This window comes from Pieris brassicae, chromosome 9, assembly GCF_905147105.1.
Source record: "Pieris brassicae chromosome 9, ilPieBrab1.1, whole genome shotgun sequence".
In the NCBI taxonomy this organism is placed as follows: domain Eukaryota; kingdom Metazoa; phylum Arthropoda; class Insecta; order Lepidoptera; family Pieridae; genus Pieris; species Pieris brassicae.
In genome coordinates, this window is record NC_059673.1 from 13,892,846 (window position 1) to 13,917,311 (window position 24,466).

Sequence of the window (24,466 nt, forward strand, 5' to 3'; positions counted from 1 at the left end):
TGTTCTACATATTTATCTAAGAATAGGACAGGCCTATTACTGCATACACTTGCATTGCGACCAAATAATATACGTTCATTAAAAAATGTCTTTTGGGTGAGAATATACAACTTTTATTATTAAATTATTAAAGTCCATCTATCAAACGCCTTCGCAGGCGTACTTGGAACAAGTCCACTACTATATCTCGTATCTCAAGAAGGAGGCTGTTGTTAAAATTGGGTCCGAAATAATTTGCGGCCGTATTCAGTCCTGATTTTAAGTAGATGAATGTGATTGTCATTAGGCCGTGTGGTATTGAATTAAAGCATTTGGTCAAATACGAATATATTTAGAAAGCGAACCTTTTTAGTTGCACATACGTGTGCTGCCTAAATTTTTTGTACGTCAGCCTTTCTGAACGTGTTGTTATTCGTAGATAAAACAGAAGTGGCGACGATAGTGGTTAATACTGCAACATATACTATTGATATACATCATAATGTAAATATGTTGCGTGGTGGACCCTGTTTTGATTCTCTGTTAAAAATATTGATTCCTATACCAATATATATAAACATATAAGATATAGCACATTGTCGTGTTTACGGAAAGAAACAAACACTACATTTTTTTCAGTTCAAAATGGTTATTTCAAAGAGATTATCCCTATTATATGAACCTATGATTTACAAAATGGCTCTATAATGTCGAGATTCGACGTGAAAATGCCCAGGTAGTTTGTAATCATCAAAATTGCGAGAAAAATGATTGATTGTGTAACAATATGTATACCTACGTGGATGATATTGTTGAACGGAGGCGTGGCAGCGTGCAAGTTGCCTATTAGCGCATTGTTAGCGCGCGTTGGCTGGTTCACTTCGTGATCCCGACCGATCACTTCCGACAGTTTACGTGAATATTCGTGGTACTATTTCTGTGTCTAACAAATATTGTTAGCAAATTGTTGTGTATGTTTAGAATGATAAAAGGATTTTAATAACAAGCAACTCTTAACAATAACCTTGAACCTTTACATTCGACATTGGTTTTTATTTCAAATAGCATGAGGAAAGAATTTGCCAAATGATAAAAAACACATAAGGATAATTAATATTCACTATAGATACTAAACTTGGGGAAGCCTCTATGTTTGCTTTTCATGTCACGCCTGTGAGCAACCCATTTTATAGTGCTTTTTCTAACAAGTATTTGCTTCAATATAATATCAAGTTTTATAAGAATAGCTGTAATCAAATAGCTGTAAACAATAGCTCAGACATCAATATTGTTTATTAATGAAATTCAAATCCGGTGTCTGATTGAAAACAATATTCAAATTGGTTTCAGTAACAAATCGTTTGTATCAACGTTCACAATATGTATTAGGGTGATTGATCGGGGTGTCCCGCCTGTGCCTTACCTGTTTAATCCCGTTTTGCAAATAAGGAACTGTCAGTCAACTAGTAAATGATAATGCGGTTCAATAACCGTGACAAATGAACCTGGTCCCACCCACTTTGAACACTGGTTTACGTGATTATATCGATAGTCGATCATTCTTATTTCAAATTATCACTTCCGCTCATTGGTTAAAACTATTCGTTCTCATTTCAAATTCTAATTTCCGCCCATTCGTTACAGTGCAATCCATGCCATCTATTTATAGTATGTAATACTTAACAAATATGTTCGAAAGAAAATAAATACCAATCTCGTATCAATCTCGTAAGGGAAGATTGTCTTGATCAAATAGATCTGCTATTCCAGGTTATAGAATTATAGTTTCCGTGTTTGATTTCGCATTGGGTCTGCGTGACCACGATCGCTCAGGATGATTCTGATGCAAACACAAATTACACAACGAATTCCCGTAACCGAGAGCGAGTAATCGCCATAATAATAAACCAAAATCGATGCATCGTGAACGCACCGGCTCGGTACATTCCTCGGTGATTTACAATCTGCTAACAGATTTGTTGATACGCCCTCAGCACTGACACTATCAATTTTTGTCATTACACTGCTACTGGCTGGCATTACTTGCACCACCATGTTTTCCATACATTGTATGTTGGAACGTTAATTTCAGAGAATTTCTCTCATCACGACCTGATAGCAGGTTATCGAGCTGTAAAATTAGACCTTACTTATTCCATTGTACAACTGTGCTCTTAACTGATGATATGGACAAAGAGAAATTAATGTGTACTATTAAATTCTGTTTACAAGTCAATATGCATGCTAATTTGTGCAGATTCTCAAACACGTACAAAAAGATTGTTATATGAAGGAGTAAAGCGTTGTGATCTGCACCTATAACCAAAGTTAATAAACTAAACTAACGACGCGCTAACAGATTTCATGATCATTTATTTTTCTTAATAAGCTGTGCCCTACACGCTGGTTTCCTCATGATGTTTTCCTTCTCTACTTCTACCGCTTGAAATCATATCTTTAAACTATATTTATTTTATAACCCTTGTGACCGAGGCTACTAATGTGCTAACAGTAACATTGACATATACATAAGATGCTTTATACTTATATATTATCTTTAACTGAAAATTCTAATAATAATTGAATAAAACGTATTTTATTCTTTATTTATTAACACTTGGTTGCATGTACAGAAATATAATACAATTGATTTAATTGAATAAAAACCAGGGCAACTGGCGGCCTTACCGCTTTTGAGCGATCTCTTCCATTTAACCATTTAAGATTAAGACGTCAGTTATTTAGATTAAAAAGGACCATATGTCCATTTTTTTTATTGAAAAAGAAAGAGCATATGAATCACGATAATTTCAGATCAGTTAGTACAAACTGATCTTTAACTTAAACTTAACTGTATTTGTAAGATGCCTTGCATTTAGAAGTAAATGTTATATAAATTGCCCAAAATTACATTCTGCCGTTTTAAGCCGCGATGTCGCGTCGCTGATAAGATCGTATCTCAAAAAATAAGTCCCCTCATTGACCGTCGTTAGCAACTGAGAATAGCCACGATGTGTATTGTCCACATCCATTATAAGTAACCTCATTTTCATCCCGGAGAAAGTGTGCCCTAGTTCACATTGAAAAGTTTAAAGACATTTACACAACAATAGAATCGCTTTGAAACTAAAAGTACTACCAAATATTGCAACTCTTTGATTTGCCTACCTGTGCCTGAATGGTAACATCTGCGATCAATGTTGTGCTATTGCAAAGTCATGCGCTTAAACAATGAAATGGCTTCGATAAACATGATTCGACCATGTACGGACGTTGGGGCATTTTACTATGAGCTCATTGTATTTGTATTATCGACGCACTCTCTCTTTCAATATCTGACAAGTACGGGAATTTCTACGCGCATCAGCAAATCAACTAGCATCGTGTTATGTCAAATTGCGATCATAACCTGCAATGAAACGGTTCATTGACTTGTCTACCGTGTCAGTACTATAATATTTTTTTATATGAAATCCTTTATTGTACGGACGGACGTCGAGGCAGACTAAAATTTTACCGTGCACCACCACTGTGGAACCAGCTGCCCACTGAAGTATTTTCGAACCAATTCGACTTAGGGTCCTTCAAGAAAATAGCGCAGCGATTCTTAAAAGAACGGCAATACATTTGTCCACCCTCTGGCATAGAGACATTGGACAGTCTATGGGCCACTGGACACACATGGACATTCAGTTAGGTTCAGGTGAGCCTCCTGCCCTTTGGTTGCCCCTGTTCTATAAAAAATATTTATTTCATCCTATTAATTAATTCGAATTATTTACATACGCATATATATATATATAAATATATATTTTAATCTTCGCACTCGAACTCGTACTTAATTCTGTGGAAACTAATATAACTAACTGTGTTTAATATACGTGACGATGTTCATAAGATCCATGTGAAAGCAAGAATGACTTCCTAATTTTATGTTCTAATAAATGTTGTGATAATCCTACGTATTAAGCCAAGTTACATTTAAATAACGTGTGGTTGTTCCTTTATAAATAGTAAGCTAGTTGTAATATATCATATCCGATACGCCTGCAAGATGTAATCTAATTATTTATTGAATGGAATCGGACAGATTTATCAAAGCCCATATCGACAAGTTCTCTGAACTTTGAATACTTCAAAGTTCCATAAATTGTCTTATAAACGTTGTCTCTGTCTCATCAACGAATGAATATTTCATGAAACAACTTATTTACGGTTTCATCAGTATTCAGTGGTTTTATTGTTTAACTGTTAACTTATCACGGAGTCACACACATGTTACATTTACCGTATTCTTCTTATTACCATTCCCTGTGTGCTTCACATTTTCAATGCGGTGAATATATTATGATAAGAGATTGTTAGCGAGATTCGGATTTTAATTGATAACTATCAATGTTCTAGTTAGCCGCTGCGGATCTTATATAAGAATTATTCAAATTATAATCGAATGGAAGGATCTAGGAACGGGATGCAAAGGAATTCATAAAAAGTTCTCAGTCGTCAGATATCTTTGATACGGTGGCCTTATATACCTAGAATTAAAATAAATTGTTGTTCATTTTTCAAGCTAAAACTCGTAAAATATTTAATTTGTCATTATAAATTGTTTCTAGCTTCGAAACATTATGATTTTTGACACTTTGATGCCTTTGGTTTTTTAGATATATGAAATCGTGTTTGTAATTAAACTCCTAAATGACTAGAACGATTTTGATGTGTGTTTTAGATTCGAGAATGGTTCAGATAATTTACAATTACATAGTTATTTGTTTGTTTTTTTTTGATTGGAAGTTTTTGGATTTAAGACGTGTGTAATTTGTCTGTAAAATTTAATGAGTAACACCGCTTGTTTGTATTTTTGGGTGGTAGTTCGAGCTGACTCGTTTAGGAAATTCGGGAGTTTTTTTTATAAACAGTAATAAACTAACAACCGACCTGGTTCTCAATTTACCGGTGTGAATACGATGGCAGATAACGAAACAAAGCGTACTCGCATCTTTAAAACCATTCGAGAATTGAACACTTTCTGCTCGGTAATAGACAACTGGCGACGCGTTTCTACAGAGTGCAACGTCTGACTTGGTATATATAGTGTCTTTGTTGAGCGATATATAAAGACCCTATTGTAAGAGTTGAAAGAGTCAGTTCTGTATGTCCAAGAATACGTGTACATTTAAGTCCTTTTCAACTGCTAAAAGGCTGTCGTAGTCGCGTGCCGTCCGCGTTGATCTGATCGCGGGCACGGATGCTGACGTGACGTGTGCAACTTCACGCGTGATCTTTCTCAAGATATTTATTCGATTATCTCGTCTTCAAATTGCCTTTAAACTCGTAATCAAATACTTTTAGCTGCATCACGTGTTGCCACGATGCGAAAGCACTTAATGCGCAAATTAAGGTTTATAAATCAATACGTACTTAATTTAAAAACATGTGTGCGTGTACTAGTGTACAGACGTATGAAGTGATTATTCTTTATGACCGGATTTTTTCGAAAAATGATCTAATATATGCAACTCCACAAAAATTGGTTAAATAAAGTTTAACATAAGGCTTTTATTATCATAGGCATGAATACTTATATGTATTATTTCATTTTACCTTATTAATCTAAGATTAATACAGAATTTCATTAATTTTAATATAATTATTACTATCATTGTTATCGTTATTATATATTTTTGTTATTAATGGCTTCGTATCTCTTCGAATCGACCGTGGTAGGAACAAGAAAATGATGGCGCGTAACGGAAAAATGTGACGGTATTTTTTTTCCAACGCCTTTAAAGCAGTTTGACTTCAAAAATATTGCGACATTTGCAAAAAAATGGGCGTTAGATCAATTTTGTCACAACCATTTCTACCATGAATAAAGTTTTATTTATCGTATACTGTATTATCTCTGTTCTGTACCAAGCACAAAATCAATATTTAAAATATTAAAGCGTTATATATATTTAATTATATATGTAGTAATTAACAAGAGCTTCTGGATTATATATACACTTTATATAATGTCATATATTAATAAGGTTGAGGAAGATATGATGCATTAAGCATGGAATATAATATAGGCTTTCAGAATAATGAGTTTTTATCTTTTATGTTTTGAAGTGATATTGATTGATAGTAAATGCTTTTGCAAACATAATAAAGTAATTGTTTAGAACTTTGCTTTAGTCTTTGTAGCGCTACGCCGTAGCTAGACTACGGACCATTTACATAATCAAAAGTTGTGGTTGTAATTTCAATTCTCTTGGAATTTGGTATAAGAAAATTTTCAAGTAAAGAATAACTGTTTTTCTTTTTGGTCTGTTAGGTTAGTTTCAAGGATATTAAATAAAATAAAATAATATTTCTTTATAAATTTATTTCGCTGTACTATTTCGACAATTTGGACGGTTGAAACTGGTACTTAATATTATTTGAAATAAATTCATAATAAGGCACTAATATCCATAAAAATACTATCGGTTCACTAAATATAGAAAATAGCACATTTTATTATAGGTAAGCAACATTTTGTTAACATTTAAGATTTATATAATAGGTATAATTCGTAGTTGAACATAAATTAAGTAAAAGACAAACTATCCTAGGAATAAATTACTTGTATCGGAACTATGATAGTTTTCGTATCGTTTCTTGACTTGGTCGCTTCATCGATTATCTACTTAAAAGGTACAAAAATGTTACTTTTACTTAAAACTATCGTGAAAACACTCTTACACTACATCGAAAAATATGGTACAATACATATTATAATTCATGTGGACTTTCGGACGTATTGTGAACGAATGAGCGACGTCGTCTCGATAACGACTACGACCATTGCCCCGCTGTCGACTTCAGGGATGGGGACAAGCAAGCGCTCACATTCAGAACAATCACGCATTTAACACACTATCCTCTTATCATTCATCCTCTATCACAAACGCTTCAGTGATCGTCCCCGTCTCTATGTCGCGCAAATCTATTTCGTTTTTAGATTCGCTCCTATCATTAATAACCGCTATCGCAGGTCTTCACTCGAAAGTTTTTCTGAGCCAAGACTCGACGGGGGTATTTAAGCTACAAATATACTACTATTGCAAACGCTGTTACGTTGACATTCATATAATAACTCAGAAGTGCCTCTGGTGTGCTCGGGAGAAACTAGGGTCGTAGACTTTGCAAAGAGATGAAGGGGCATTGGGACCTGGGAGTAACTCTGCAGCTTTGGCGGCAGCGCGTCTCCTCTGCCAACTGCAGGTCCATGCAGCAAGTACGACTAGTTGTGCAGCAATGAATGCAGCAGCTGCTAACATAGCCCCAGATGCGTTTACACAAGTAACATCGGTCTCCCTGACGTACACGGAATCTTCTGTGACATTCTTAGCTCGTTGTTTGTCGAAACCGAATTTGTCTGTGATTTGAATGGTTTGTACCAGAAGCATATCGTCAGTGGGGGCAGCTGAAGTGGAACGCCTCTTCCTACGTCCGTAAGACATAACGGATCGTAATTCATTTGGTCCACCATCACATTGAACTGGTTCACAAGTAGGCATGCATGGTGTCACCAAAGCACGGAATTGGACAACCTCAGAAGATGGGAACTTGAATGCATCGAAGTTGGACAAAAGTATCTGAAAAGATTAAATATAAGCATTTTATTCTACATACCAATCAATACATTTGAGGCCATCTGACTGGATTAAATTTGATTTTAACTGTACCTTTCCGGTTGATGTAGACTTGAACAGAGGTCCCATGATGAAATGATCAGTGGGGCAACCGTCGCTATCGATGAGGGTGATTTCACTGGAATCGACACCGTCCATAGCAACCAGCTCTCGTACAAAGATTTCGAAAGGCGAGTTGGGATCCATGATCTCAAACTTGAGCGCCTAAAACAAAAAAGTAAATTTAGTATCATGATTTATATTAATAGCGTAGTATTCCAATACAGAAATAACTTTAGCGTCTGTGTTTACCAAGGGATCTCCAACTTCGGCAGAAACAATGGTGTCATCTCCGCTTCTGTCGGTAATCTTCATTGCTACATTCGGTGAGTCGACAATGACCTCCTCGGACAGACCAGTCTGAATATCGCCGTGAATTCCAAGATCCACTTCATTAGCAACGGTCTTATTTGTTAAATCATACTGACAAGTCACGGCTAATCCGAGATCAGAAGAGGTGACGATCGTGTCGTGATGCTGAATTACGACGTCATTGAGATATCTGTAACAAATGATAAGTATTTACTAACTCGCACTCGAAGAATAATCCCACCTAAATATGATAACAACCTAGAAGTATCCGCCGGTAATATGCTAGAGTTAGAAGTGTTCAAGATAATACTACTATTAAGATGAGAATTACCTGCCAAGTCCGTTTTGTTTAACGTTACACTCAATGTTGTTGTAACCCATATGCAACTCGAATTCCAAACTCTGTTTCACATCAACAACACAAGAGTTAGGGCTTCCTTTAGCGTAAATTTTGCCGTCGAAAAGTTTTGACGTTTGAATTTTGGCGACCATGTCGCCAGCTCGGCAGTCGATGGATACGTTATAGCAGGAAGACAGTTCGTATGTGGCGGCTTCTGGTACTTCAAGGTACGGATCCTAAATAGGTAAATAATTTTAATATGGTATCCGACGTGTCTTCATAATGTTAATAAACTTCTATACCAAATATAAAAACCTGAATATCAGCAAGAGTTGCTTTGGAGTGGTGAGAGAGTCGGCATACATGATCACCAGTATCGCCATGATCATATGAGTGACAACGGAAAGGTGAATTTAAGCATAGTTCACGACATTCTTCTACAGTCTGCACGTCTTGATATACAGAATCGACTGTCTTAAGAATACGGCCACTCATTTTTTTGAACTCGCAAAGTTTCGTTGGCTCTTCTACACAGTTGTTCTCTAAATAGTCAGTATCTGTAAAAGGAAATCGATATTTGAAAAGGGAACATGAATGTGAAGACATGGTTGTAACTTTCAACCGTATTAAATTAAAGCTCAACTTGTATGAAAGTTGTAATTAATTTTTTTGTACGCACCTTCATTCGGCTGGAAAGCATTGGTGCCGCCCAAAGTAATCCGATCCATGTTTGATAGAACACACTCGCCTGTTTTGTTGTTGTAGTTCGCTGATCTATAACAAAGTAATAAGTTCTTTAAAAGGCGTTCTATTCTTTTTGTATATCCGTGTGAACTTTCTCAGAGTTAACCTCATCCAGTGACACCTTTTATTCGCTCGTATGCTTTAACGACTATATCTACTTGTGGTTTATGAACTTGTTATATGGTAACTCGATAACAAGTCAATTATAACACAAAACGATATGCCTAGTGAATAAGCGTAGCACAACGTTACTTAAGTATAAAGAGCTAGAGACTCATGCATATCTGTAAGCCATTATGAGCGTTGTTATAGTTTCTAACAAAAGTCATTAAATCATGTTACTGGCAGTCCATAATGTTAGGGTTTGCTTAAACGCATATGGCTCGACTGGTTTTATTGCAAGTCGCTCCACGGTGTTACTTATGTAACTGTGACCTCTATAGCCTTTATTACTTTATAGTGACCACCCAAGGACAATATTATCGCATGTTCATCTGTATCAATATTTTCTCTTGATTTACAATCGATCCTAATCATATGACCCTCGGTCTAACCTGTGCCAATACATCCTTTTAAACTAAGCTACATCGAACAGAACACACGCCTTGTAAATTCCCTGTGGCTGCATATCTTCTTTATCATCAAAGAGTATCTATACTGATTTTATTTATAAACTTTAGCCGATTAAGCTTAAATCGTATTTATAATTGATCCCGTTTAAATGTTCTATCACAAGAGTTAACCTCCTTGCTACCTTTTCAAAGTTCATAGTAAATCTAGGACGTGATATTGTGACATTTATGGATTCATCGTATAAATTCCACTTGGCACGAGATGTAGGTCTTTCAATAAGGCGAGGGGTATTCGGTTTATCGCTTATTGTATTGTGAAAGTAGGAAGTGATAGGGCAATCCTCTCCCACACTGGGACGTTAAGCATCCTCTAGCGAAAACGAATATTTGTCGTGACTGTCGAATCGCGATGAGCTCTGGTGCGGGTTGCTTGACTAATCGTACATTATTCATTTACACCTAAGAATGTTCGTGCTTATAACGTTCGTTTTATGTTTTAGTGCAAAATTAACGAGCATTAACAGAACAATTTTTATTATACAAGACGAGTATCAAGTTCAATTATACAAGTAATTATAATTTAATTCTTATTGCATAGCTTTTCATCAGATAAACTTTATCGCCATAAATGTATCATGTCTGTTAAGACTCTTATGGGAAGATTTAATTGATATGGAGCAGTTGAGTGGCATAATAAGGTTTCGTTTGGAAGGGTTAAAACTTATAAAGTCGAACATGGGAGCATGATCGTAAAACGGATTTATCGTCTCTACTGGATCGTAATCATATGTACTGCCCGTGTATCTATAGAATGTATGCACTCATTTCCTTTTACCCTATGTAATTTCTATCGACGTTACATCAATATTACAGTAGATTTAATTAAAGTTCCACGCAATAAGAATGATTGGACATCTAGAAATCAAACGAGTAAAATATCTTGATAAGACCCTACCTTATCTGGATGCTAGTTTATTAAAAATATCCTTTAATTAGCAACAATAAAAACATACTATAGATGAACATCATTTTTTACCATATAAGCAGCGTAAAAATTGTGTTTTTTCGCAGCATAAACCGAATATAGTATAAAGTTGTTGCACTCACAATAAACAAGAAATAATCGACGCTATTAGATTTTAAAGCAATGTACATAACCACAATAATGGAACAGAACTGTTTCTGCCCTATTCAATTGAATACGCTTCAGAAACAACACAATATAAATCTTACTTATTCGCGGAATCTAAGCATTTTCACTTCCTCGTCGAAGGGAATACAAATAAGTAACAGTATTCAATGAAGATGTTATGACCTTTTCTATGCAATGCGATGGCAAGAATACTAGTACAGTGTGAATTATGAACATTTAGTATATGTCCTCGCAGGCCTTTGAACAAACTTGGTACATTATTATGATTTTAGTTTTTTCATTGCAATTTTATATTAATGGAAAGTCAATTACATACCTGCATACAAACTCATTTTCTCCCAAGCAGAGGTCAAGGCACATCTGCCTAGAGCTGACTGTGTGTGTTTTCTTGCCGCGGCCTTTGAGGTGGTAGCCACGCACACGGTCAAAGCACCAAGCCCGCTCACACGGCTTAACACCAAGACAAGATTTTTGGGCGTAGATCGTAAATACAGGGAATTGCGATTTCGTTAGTGCACCTAAAAGAAAATATCTTAATTAGTTTTGTAAAAAGTGGACTTGATACTGCTACTTACATTTAGATTAACTACATTACTTATAAAATCCTATTTTATATAGAATCTCCGCATTCAGCAATGTCTGCCTTTTGCTGAATATGAGAGTATAATACATACAAATTGTTTTTTCAATTACTAAAAAAATTATATAAAACAAGTACCTGGTAATTGGTCAGCATCAGAGCTAAAGAGAACGCACAAGCCTGTCTCGTAGTTCACAGCGCGGCAAGTGTCATTCGTTTGACACTGTTCTAAACAATCTGTCAACATTAAAGTTCCAGGGATGTCGTCTAGAATGTGTGATGGCGCTGAGAAAACGTACCTGCGGGAATAAAGATAAGATTTAAGATGATGCATAATTATACTAATCAAAAGTTTATTCTTGTCGTGAAATAAGTTTTAAATGCAATTTATTTTTATTTTATGTCTAACGCGAAATGGACTATCAGGAGTTATATTGCAGACAGTTAAATGATAGGAGCAACTTAATCGAATTGGCGTCATTTTACGTTTCTCTGTAATAATATAGTGTATGATTTTACCCAGTGACTAGTTCAAATCCAATCATTTCGGAATCACATTCTTCGAGAGAGTTCGCAGGTGCCGATGGAGCAGATATTCCACTGGGTGCGGATGGTGGAATTCCGGCTGCTGTCTCTGGTACAGGTGCCGGTTGTTCATCTTCTTCTTCTTCAATGGGATCGTCTTCAACTTTTTCAGGTGGTGGAGCGCCGGGATTCTTATACTCTTGGGGAGCGTCTACCACCGATGGTTCGGGAGATTCTGATTCTATGGCAAGATTGTCCTGAGGCGGTGCATCGGCCGCCGATCTTAAAGTCCCTTCGAACTTCTTTGCGGCCTCCACAGCGCACATTAATATCGCGAAACTAATTAAAATCCGCATTGTTCCTCTCGATAAGGACCGTGGCAACATCTGTAACAAAAAAATAAAATGTTATTCAGGATTTTTTAGTTAATTCTTAATGATGTGATCTAATTGTAAGGATTACTTATACCATAAAATAAACACGTTACTCATTTAAATTCTGCGGATACTGTTGAGCTTTTTGCCTGGACTATTTTCTCAGTATTGTTATTTTGTATAATTAAGACACTACGTAGATTATTCCGTAACCTGGTCTTAACTGTGAGAATGAACGTAAAACAATTACGATCTCAATCTAGGGGCGTTAACATTATAATCGTCTTTCAAAGTAATTAGAGCTTAATATGGCGTATATTAATATCCTTCATGAACTCTGCTGTTATTTAAAAAACCGAAAAGTAACTGTACTCGTTACGAAAAATCGGCCAAAAGCTTTCACATTCGATATTTAATTAGAATGTGACCTCGTTTTGTTTCATGATTGTTTTAATTAACACGTAGAGAACGGTAATTGATAACCATTTTGAAGGCAATAATGTATTTGTGTGAGAATTGTAAAGCGCTTATTAGAGCAAGTTTTTGTACGCTGTTACGCTTAGTCTCACAATGTAGCAACGGTACACATTAAAGTGCTGTCCACAATGGTCAGTAGTACCGTGTTTTTAGTAAAAAATGCACACATTTTGATTGAAAATTAATGTTAATTATCCTTCGTTAAAAGTAATTATTTCTTAACCTATTACAAATGCTATTCACGTTTGCATCTTAAATAACACCATTCATACAAAAACTTTTTACTTAACAAATTAACGAATGAAATATCTTGTAACACATAACTAGGCTTTGTTTGAAGTTGTATAAACTTAATGAAAAGCTGGGATCTATTTACCAAAAGTTTATGATTGCTACTGCTTGGTAGCAAGTAATTCCGAGAACACAAACTATTCCAAAATTGAATTATGGAGAGGTCTGAAAACATCTCCTATACAAAAGTAGTTTTTGTAGCATGCTCCGCAAATCGATTCCATTGAACCTATTGTTGAACCTCAATAACGAGCTTCTACTTAACTATACATAGCGGTATTACATATTGAAAAATAATGATTTATTTACGGCTAGCGAACCGTCTTTGAACCGCTTCTAGACGTTGTAGAAATTTGTACTCTTAACAACCTGCATAAATCTACAACTAAAACTTTTTCAATTGTATTTTATATTTGTATAGAGTAATGGTGGAATTATAGATACAATACATGTATTTCTTTTGTATGACAAAAAGGATGCGTTCGATAATATGTATCTAATTATAAGCTAAACATCACTTATAAGTGTTAGGATTATGTGTTTAAGCCATAAAAAACTTAAAAGGTGTCGAACATGACCATTTACATTTGAAATGATACCTAAATAATGAATATTGACAATAAAAGTGGGTGGCATTATAACATTAGCATAATAGATGTGAAGCAAAAACACGACTATTTGCTTTACTTCATAAAACCCGTAACCGCCTTGAAGATTACTAGGAATGTAATACAATTTAGTTAGACACGGTGCGGGATTCAACTATGACGTATAACGTATATGTTTTGTATGAATTTCTATTTGTACTGTCATGTAAATTACGATTTATGGTCCAATGTTTGATATGGTTCTCATATTGGACGGGATTATACGTATCATATTTGTTTAATTCAAGCGGAAATTGAGAAATTAATGAAGCGCGCGTACATCAAACGAAGTTTTAAAATGGTTATATTTATCAATAAAGAGCGTACCAATTATTTAAAGGCCGGCAACGCACTTGCGATCACGAATTGAGATAATTTTACTCTATTAAATTATAACATGTGCCCGTTTGCTTCATATAAAATAATATCAGAATTTAATTATCTTTCGGTGGCCTAATTAAAATTATTCTAATGCTCGTTAATCGTGTTCGCTGTAAGCGAATCGTGTATTATACGTATTTGTATTCAATAACAGAAATTATATTAAGACTATCTAACGTCTATTAGAGAGACCCTTAAAGGGTTTTTAGTAGGGCTATTGTGTTCGATATCACTTGCGAATGTATGCTAGCCCCGAGCTGTGATCAGATGGGGTCAGCCGCATTGAATGAGGCGGATGCCTCCAACCTGCTATTTACGTTTCACCATACTAGTACTGGTTGGCACACTATGGATATTGGCTGATTTCTTGCTAGACCTTTAAAGACCTCAATCTGTTATGCGCCTTCTAATCTAGTTTAGATCTGGCATTTATTGAATCTAGTAAAATTTTCATCTTAGATTGCCTGTATAAATACATAAATTGTGTGGCGTAATGACTGGCGTGTGTAAAGGAAAAAATATAAAAACGTCTTGAGTACCAATTCATATTCATAATACTCTATACTGGCATAGAACTGTCAACAATGGAAGTTGATAACCTGCGTCTAAATTTAACCATTTACAACCACAGTAGCACACTCATTTACATTGAATGAGGTTCTTATTTGTTGCTCTTAATAAGCCTGAGATAACATTATGATGACATGATGGAATTGCGAACCCGCCTTATTAATGTGCAGGTGAAGACAGGTGTCGAAGATATGTAATTTATTACTCACTTTGATGAACTGTGTGAATGTTTGGTTTACTGTACGATAGGGCTTGATCATTTCTATAAATGTACACTTTTTAAACTAAACGGGCAGGAGACTCACCTGATGTTAAGTGATACCATGGCACTCAGACTGCCAGGAGGTTCGCAAATGCGTTGCCGGCTTTTCAAGAATTAGTTCGCTCTTTTTAAATACTTAAGTGGGCAGCTTGTTCCACATAGTATACGCTTATTAATTTTCTGATAACACAAAGCTATAACGCTTGTAATAGAACGTAATATTATATTTTTCAAGTTGAAATTTTATTCACAAAAGAAGTAATTATAAGATAAATGAAAAGGCAAGGCATGAAGTTGTGGCTGACCACAACGCCGTACTTTAACCATTTAATCAAAAACATAATTCGCAGCTTACCAGTGACACAATATCTTCCAGTTTCTCATACATTCTCATTTCCTGCTTATGTTTTCTTCATAAATGTAAATTCCATAAATGTCTGGTAATATAATGACGATAAGAAACGTCTGTAACATGTTTAGCCTCGATAATCCTCCCGGGTCAGTGGGTTGATCGCATCGGAGGTCGTAAGGCTCAATACTGGATCGCGATATCTCCTTACCAGTTTGCTATGCCTGGTAGTTTGACGAGTATGGTATTTAAAACTTCTCTAGTATATAACGTTTGAAATTCTTTTCAGAATCGTTAGATAGTGTTAGAAGTTTACGAAAACAAAATACTAATTTTTCATGATTTTAGAATTATAAAAGGCGTCTTCGTCTCATGTCTAAACATTAAATGGCTATTGCAACTCTAAGGGTCGATCAATGTATCACAGCCACCGCCTACGAACTCGCGCACGATTACTTAAAGCGTTCAATTTAGATAAGCTTAAACAACAGACATACCAATGTCGTGTTAAACGTAAAACATCTTTGCTAAATTGCAATGTAGTACATTTTCCTAGATTTTCCGTAATCTTCATATCGATCTGCTTACAATATTAACATTTAGTAGTTTTTGTGAAGATTTTTGTTCAAAAAAAATTATGTTGAATCAATATAAGCTTCCTTTAATATGCAATTTGGCATAAAAGTCTAATTTTTGGACCATTTTAAAACATTTTCAATGCGGTGAAAGAGTTTTCATAGTGAACAGTAGTGGTGTTTCAAAGGAGTAATAGTACCTTGAGCAACACAGAAAATCCAGAAATAACTATTAACGACAGGTACACAAAGCCTACAATCACAAATGACCACCGTAAAAACCTGTCTAGTTTTCTCCACGATTAATCTCGCTAACTCATTCAAGTAGAAGATTCTAAACGCTATAATTTCGTATTGTTCATGGCGGCTTTAATAGAAACTAGGTTTTGGGTGCACAGTGCATCCGTCTTTTATGTCGCTTTCTTTGAATTGCGCAGATTGACCTATTCGGTTTCTTTGCACTTGTTACGCTGTTTTTCCAGACCGCTGGTTTATTTGAAATCAATTTATTTTAAGGTTTCTATTTCAAAACTTTTAACACAAAAAAGTATGAAATAATTCGCGCATCATAGACATTATTATGTTAACGTGTCTATGGAACTCATGGAGCGCGGAAAATATGATACAATTCTGTCCATATACCTTTTTGAAGTTATTTTCTTTTGGCGAGTTAAGCAGAAATTACCAAAGTAAATTTTTAAATGCGCGCGCGTCACAAAAATCCGTCACTCTGAAGTTAGTCAACATTTTAAAATAAAGAATGTCTATTTCTTTCATTATGTAGAAATATTGTTTTTGTGATATTTTAATAAACTTTATTTAATTAGCTAATGTGTTATAATAAAACTATCAATGTATAAAATACCTTTTTTCTACGAAGGTAAAAAAGGCGAAAGATAAAAAAATCAAACAGATTTTTTTCTTGTAACGCCAAAGAAGTATAACTTCTAACGCGTGTACATAAGTACACACACATGTTTTTTAAAATAATTGTAGCTCATAATGAAATGAAAATCTTCATAATAATGATGAAATATTTCATGTCAAAGTATGAATCAACAATAATAATGATCAAGGACAGTTATAACTATTCTATTGTTCTATAATTTATTTCCAATTAAAAATTCCAATGCATTCGAGGTTATCTATTTGTGAATTAAACCGGATATGCAAAAAGGTTTTCATCTATTTGGATTTTTAACTAAAAATGTGCAGAGTTTTAAATATTTAGGTTACAATTAGTCCAAGGTATGTTTTAAAAATCTAAATTTAGTTACAGGACTATTTCTTTAACTAACTTATAAACGTAACACCGACCAATTGTATCACTAAATTTCACTGTTATATTAAATTATTAAATTATATTTTAATTGAATCTAAATCTAAATTGTTTGTGGTAAGAACCAGAACTAGGTGAGATCTAAACTCTATAATACTAACGTTTTTTAATTTACATGAAAATAACTAAAACTGTTAATAAAAAACTTACATGTCAGTTAACACTTGTTTGATTGACGTTACACAAGTTAGTAGGAAATATTACTTTAAATCAACGACGATTTTCACTTCAGATGAAATAAAGCAATAAAAGTTTATAATGGAAGCGCTTACGTGCCTGAGGCGGCACGTTCAGTGAGACGCACGTACATTTTATTTATGTATTGCAATGGGAAATCAAGAATATTTCATTGTAACGGATGAACATAAATTAATGTCTATTTATTCAATATGATCGTTGCTGTGTTTTATTTGTTGCGAATTTACTTATAACTCTGATCCTGTGTGGTTTAGAGTTCAGTTCTCAAGGTCGCTGTTGTACCCTGACTCAACACTTATGGATCTTGCAATTACAACTTGCGGCCAAGATTTACTACTTTGCTATTAAATATATTATTATAGAAATTATTAAATTTATTTTAGTTGACCTACTTTCTCAAAGAATCTAAATAACATATTATTAAGAATTGTCATAAACTTCTCAAATATTAGACAGGAACAACGAAGAGTCAGCCGCAGGCATTTCAATTGCTTATGAAGCGGACTCTAAACGCTTGAGTGATATTTCAAAGTGCGTTGTAAAATGTCATATACGTAAGCCGAGCGGGCATTTATTACACCTAATGGTTTTATATTGCTTAACTCGTAAAATTGCGGATGTATGCCTGTTGGCAGATAGATTGATTTGTGTATGTTGTACTTTGCGGTTTAGTATTGAAATTCATGTGTTCTACTACTATTACGAAATTCTTAATATAATGTACTCTATAATCACAGTTGACCTATCTGTTCACAATCAACTTGGAAATTCAATTTGATTCAATTAAATAATTTCACAGCGGCCTATTATTAGATTCAGTTTGGGACGTGTTGTCGAATTTCTTCTAAGAATATGATACGGTCTGCTTAGCCGGTGGGATACTTGTGGCTTCGAGTTATAACGGAAACATCAATCATCGGTAATTTGATTTCTATGCTCAATTATTGCGTCTGCAGAGGTCGGAACACAGCAATACCAATTCTCGAGTATGGAAATTTGTTCCTACTTAATCGTCAAGCTAGTTACAACAAAGTGACTTGACTGGGACTTTCTAATTACTAAGGGCGTCAATGATACAATCCTACATTATAATTACCTATGTACCTATTGTAATGCGACTACAATAACGAAATTTCTTACATTAATAGGCTATAAGTAAATTTTTAAATTATTTAATTTATGAGTTCTCAAATAATATGTGCAACGTGAAAAAAAACTTTCATCTGTCACATAATGTTAGAAAAAAAGAGTCAGAATTTTGATAATATAAAAACTAAAGGACTTCAAATGTAAATATAAAAAAAGACAAAAGAAAAGAAGGACGTAACCGTACCAACAAAAAAAATATTAATAGTAGGTAATATAAAATTAGTGTTTTAATTTAATTATGAGGGAAACAATCTGCTTATAGGCGACATTACAAGTAAATGTAAATACATGCTAAATAGCAATAGTATGATTATTCTAAACTAAGTGTTTTTTTTTTATGAATGCGTATTTTAGCATAAAAGTCACGCTTTACATTGAACCTGATCTAATAAAGCAACAGAACGGTAACGAATTCCCGGAAAAGATGCTTCGTTCGTCACGTGACAGCTGTCACGAAATCCATTCGAAGTGAGCGCGATAGATCGTGCAGAACTATTCTCAATGGAGTGCTAATTGTGTTACTGTTAGGCGTGATTCTTGTCTTGTGGCTTCGTTTTTCGTATTAGTAAACAAAGTTTAAATATAGTTTATAGGTCAGTCCTTAACTAAATTATAAAATTATTTTGGCTTAGTGTTTAAAGGTGTTGTAAATAATTGTGTTCATAAATAATATATCAATCAATGGCTACAACCTTTTTGGGTGTGGGCCTCAGATCTGTGTACCTGTTTCATAATCATTTGTTAATCTAATAAGCAAGTAGATGATCAGTCTTCTGTGCCTGACGCACGCCGTCGTATTTTTGGGTCTAAGGCAAGCAGGTTTTCTCACGATGTTTTCCTTCACCGTTCGAGTTAAATGCATATGTATGCATTTAACTTAAGGATAGTCCAGAAACTCAAAGACTTTAACAGAAAGAAAGTCCATTAGTGCAGTCCGGGGATCTACCTACGACCAAAGGGATGAGAGTTGCACACAGAAGCCACTAGGCCAAATCTGCTCAAATAATTGTGATATTGTGTAAAATGAATGTGCATGCGTTATTATTTTATCTTTATTTACTAAAATTACGTAACTTGATATTTTGGGTATGGACATATCTTTGAGACAGCTGTCAATAAACGCTGGAGGTTCTAGTAGCTGTAAATACACTAATGGTTAAATATAAAGACCATGACAGAGGCGCTTTGCAGCTCGATAATCACAAGTAGCGCATGACGTCGCACGCGCAACGGGCACGACCGCCGCGGGTGACGTTATGCGTATATTCATACTAACACTATGGTTTATATTCTCGAATCGTGATTAGAGCGATTAACAGCTTTTACTTGACACCTGCTTTAACAGTTATCGAAGATACATCGTATGTTACGTAAAAAGAATATCTGTTCGTTTCTAAAGCTCGAGAATGGCTGGACTGATTTGGCTAATTATATGCTTAAAATATTTGTGGAAGTTCCGGGAAAAATTACACGGTGGGAAATATAAATAATAAGTAGAGAAAAACCTAAAAGCGACAATTGAATTTTACAATAAAAACTGTTGCCAGCTAGGAAATATTTCATCTTGTTGGACTTTTTGGAAATAAAAGCCTTCAGAAATTTGTGTTTCATAGCTGTCTTATGAGGTCCCATCTCATTAGTCCATTTTTTAAATTAAGTTTTCGTTCGTTGTCGGTCGTCTAGTATTTTATAAAAATAATTACAAAGATTCTTGAATATCATTACAATGAGTGTCAGAACTTCTGATTTATTATAATGTAACTTTTATTTTAAGCTTTATTATAAAGCATATTTAAGTTTTATAATCAACTTAAGATAACGGGTATCAAATATAACCTGTTAAAAATTTAAATTTGCGGAATAGCGTTTCGTAATTAACTGTTATGTTATATATTATGAAGGTAACTGTCAAAATGTTGCAAAAACGCTAGGTATTTTCGCCCTGCCGTGCTCTACTTCGCGTCGAAAAATCGACGAAACGAAACAAATTCGAAATTTCTTAGAAATGTTTCCTCTTATTTGGTTGACACGCGCCGCAAATGCACCACGATCAAATTCGATTTATTTGAAACTATTGCACGACCTCGTCTTCGTCTACAGAATGAAGATACGTATTTCAATTCTATCGTATTCGTGAATTGTATTAAGCGGTGTCTTTGATGTTTTAATTTTAAGCAGGCGTCGCTATCTTCTATACGACTTCGTATAATTTGAAATTAATAATGATATCCACAAACAAAGATATACGTATAAGGGATGCTCACTGACGTGACTTATGGCCTCTGATTATAACACATTGGGAACCAATCGCGGATAATCTATGTAAAGTCAAACATACGTATATGTCCTCGTGTGCGGTAATATTTTACCTTGCATAGGGAGTGTCGACCGCAAGGAATCCAATGGCTGCTGTAATGACAGGCAGTACGTGATAAATTCGATTTACAGGTTTGTTTCAATCTTCCGATGCCGCTGGAGCCTACGGCAAATTGCATTGCGGCTTTACCGGTGTCCACAAATGATATCTATTGGTCTGCCAGTCTACAAGTTTTTGAAAATCGAATTTAACAAGTACGAACTGTGTAACGGCACATCGCTTCCGCTGCATACTGAATCCTAAGCGCCATGTAGTTAAGAAAATGTATGAACAGTTATGTTAATTCAATATTTAAATAATGCGCATTCATCATACCGAGAGGTGAAATAAACTCTATGCAGTTATTGCGGCATGAAGTATGATTATAAAGATTTAAATCTTTATTTACTGATCATTACGCAACATTCTTAGATTGTCGGAGAGCATTTATCATTTATAAATACTTCGCGTCACAATCCGCTGTATCGTTAAACCGTTAGGATGGCTTTCGATAAGAATGTGGATGTTAAAAATTTGTACTGGACAGTGATCAGTGAGATCCTATACTAGAGTATCTGAACACGACAATACGTCATATGTGGAACGTTCTACTAACATATTATCAAGTGCATTCCCAGTTCTTTGACGATGTTTATTTTCGCTGCCCTACATTTGTTATGTAACCCCGTATTAGTGGTAACTAATTGGTAAGAGTGAAGAACCCGTACGGTATGTTCGACCGGTCCATAACGGACTTCTAAACTCATTATCGAACAAGTAATCATCCAAAGTACCCATGAACCTCACGCTCGACACCAATGCCATATTACTTATTTAATCTTATGACTGAATCGGGCGAATTGGCGCCTGTTTACTCACTTAATAGTTACGAGCATAGAGCTGAGTATAATTCTTTACGACATGCATATTATAGCAAAATGTGTTACATAAATTTAAGTTCTATGTTTGCTTAGATCTGAGTTATCGAAAGTTATTAAAGTATATTAATGAACATCCATTGTAACGTTTAATCCAATAGGGCGGGCGGGGTGTCACGACCAGCCTCCGCCCACTGCACGCCGCCATTGTTCCGGCTAGCCCCCGGATACGATATCCTAGCAATTCCAATTAAAATCTACTTTATGATCCACCTATCTCCTCTAGGAAACTTAGTACAGTTCCAAGAACTTTGTTAAGGTTCTTTAAAATTTTGCCGCATATCCTATGTCTAAGTCATGCTTCGACTATTAAGATTAAACAACATTTATTGTTACACGGATGGATATAAATGAATTTATCCTTTACTTTTATTTTATATGACGGGCCTGTTTTAAAACCTCGTAAAATAAAGTTGTTGTACGATCAAATTTGTAATATTTTAGGGAAACCTAGGTTCTTACCTTCCAAGCTCAGTTTCAAGGCAATAAAGAATTGACGAATCAAATTTAAAGTTTGCTTGATGAAAGTTTCGTGAAAACGAATTCCAGGAACAATCATGAGTTGATTGTCCCCAATGCCGTTAGCCGAGTCCTCAACGGTTTTGCACGCACCATGCAAATGGTGGCGAAGTCTCCGTCACATTAAGCTAATATGTAATTGATTGGTTTCCCGGTCTCCTGTCCCACTGATGGCGGATACAAAAACACTAATGTTATAAAGTTATAACGGTGAATGCACTGTTCCGGCATATCGAGAAGCGTTCCTAGTATGCTTACAATTTCGTTTTATTCTTTCTATCAAATGTTCGATTGATCGTTTGTCCAAGTAAATTATCTATTTATTTATATAAATGTGAATGTCTAATATAAAAAATACAATTATAGGCTTGAATGGTCTTCTAGTACAATTTTCATCACTATTTGAGTTGGCTTAGTGGCTTCAGCGTGCGAATCTCATCCCTGAAGTCGTAGGTTCGAACCCGCCTGTGCATCAATGGACTTTCTATGTGCGCATTTAACATTCGCTCGAACAGTGAAGAAACTGGCTTGCCTAAGACCCAAAATGTCGACGTCGTGCGTCAGGCACAAGGGCTGATCACCTATTTGATTAACAATTGATCATGTAACATTATCAGAAATCTGAGTCCTAAAGCTAAAAAAGGTTGTAGCGCCATTAATTTATTTATTTTTATTTGAGCTATACAAAGGTATTATAAATTTAATAAGGATGAATTTAAAAAATTGCATCTAACAGTATTCTCAACATAATAAGCTTCAATTTGAATACGTTATTTAACAAATTGTCTTAATTACGATCAGTTTTGTTCAAATGAACGGTCCCAATAATGTAATAAAATGGGACGTATTTGCAATAATGAGATAATAGCCACATGTTTATTGATCCATACTAAATTAAAAGTCTATCACTCATGGCATATTATCTCGTATATACTGTCAATCAATCTGACGAAATAATTAGTTAAGCAAAAAAGTGCCGCTTGAGAAGCTGTTTGTAATATGAATGTGAACAATGGTTTATGAAGCGTTTATTGGCTACTAATAACGATTTTTGTAAGAGATATTGGTGTTGCGGAAATTGAAGAGGTGCAGTAAAAAATACAATTAAAAATCGTCAATAATGCAGGCTCTTTAAGAGATTGTATTTATAATATACACATTTGTAGTGTTTTAACTAAGAAGCAATATGGTCTATGCGTGTAAGGTAAGAAAATATACTGTAAAGCTTGTAACAATGGCAGACTCTACCTCGAAGTTAAATCTGCTTGCATTTTTGGGACATCAACAATAAATTTTATATTAAATATTTATAAATTAAGCAAAACATTCCTTCTGAATTACATTATTCCCTGGTGAATTTAACCTATACTTTATTGTGTTCATACAAATAGATAGACGCTCTTAGGTGACTGTTATTTATAATATAATGATGAGTACAGACAGCCTAAAAGATAAGGAAGTCAAAAGCACTTGCAACAAACTTTTCCCCATATATAAAGGTTTTGCATATCAAAACAGTTGTAAAAGTCAAAACATATTAATTATCGGCGCGTCATCTCGAGCCTACCGTTATCGGAAATTGATCGTGTGTGAGGTTTGTTTGAGCACACACTATTGCAAATCATCGTGATGTAGTAATGTGGACTGAATAAAGTAGATAACTGATTTTTCTGACACTGATTTATACTTGGTGTGTGAAGGCTTCGTCGGAACAGTTTGAAAGAATTTCTGATGAAAGTATGGATAGGAAATTGAAAGTTCTTTTACTTTAAATGTAGTTACTTCCTGTTAGGAAGAGAAGATAAATTGCTTTTCATTACATAGGGATATGGTCACCAACCGAATTCGAAGATTATGCAAGCGTGAGTGTTGTGCCGGTATTGTGAAACAAAAACAATTTTAACGGATATGAAATACAATTATGTAGTTAGAAGAGAAAGAAAGAAAATACTTTTTTATACGTAATATGAAAGGAGGTTAACTTCAAAAGAAATTGCACTAGTCGCCACTAGCCTTTTGACATATTAGCGGTCTTTGATAATAATTTCTACATGACACTTACATTTTATAATGAAACTATTGTTGTATAAACAGGTTGAGTTTACTGAGAGA

General features: G+C 34.8%; 2 protein-coding genes across 6 annotated transcripts in view; one reads left to right on the forward strand and one right to left on the reverse strand.

Moving 5' to 3' along the window:
• Nucleotides 1-24,466, forward strand: part of LOC123714705 (autophagy-related protein 16) — a 162,111-nt gene that overhangs the window by 11,893 nt on the left and 125,752 nt on the right. The window lies entirely within an intron of this gene.
• The window catches only part of LOC123714704, a 39,961-nt gene continuing 21,879 nt past the window's right edge, over nucleotides 6,385-24,466 (reverse strand). The window contains exons 1-10 of one of the 2 annotated variants that reach the window (XM_045669097.1): nucleotides 17,345-17,379; nucleotides 11,924-12,315; nucleotides 11,543-11,703; nucleotides 11,141-11,342; nucleotides 9,035-9,129; nucleotides 8,671-8,912; nucleotides 8,347-8,591; nucleotides 7,956-8,205; nucleotides 7,698-7,868; nucleotides 6,385-7,607 (exon numbers count right to left, since the gene is read on the reverse strand). In XM_045669097.1, the coding sequence (XP_045525053.1) occupies nucleotides 7,107-7,607; nucleotides 7,698-7,868; nucleotides 7,956-8,205; nucleotides 8,347-8,591; nucleotides 8,671-8,912; nucleotides 9,035-9,129; nucleotides 11,141-11,342; nucleotides 11,543-11,703; nucleotides 11,924-12,315 (2,259 nt within the window). In that variant the 5' untranslated portion in view covers nucleotides 17,345-17,379 and the 3' untranslated portion in view covers nucleotides 6,385-7,106. Of the gene's footprint in view, nucleotides 7,608-7,697; nucleotides 7,869-7,955; nucleotides 8,206-8,346; nucleotides 8,592-8,670; nucleotides 8,913-9,034; nucleotides 9,130-11,140; nucleotides 11,343-11,542; nucleotides 11,704-11,923; nucleotides 12,316-17,344; nucleotides 17,380-24,466 lie in introns of those variants that run through there. The other variant, XM_045669096.1, reaches the window with a different exon arrangement.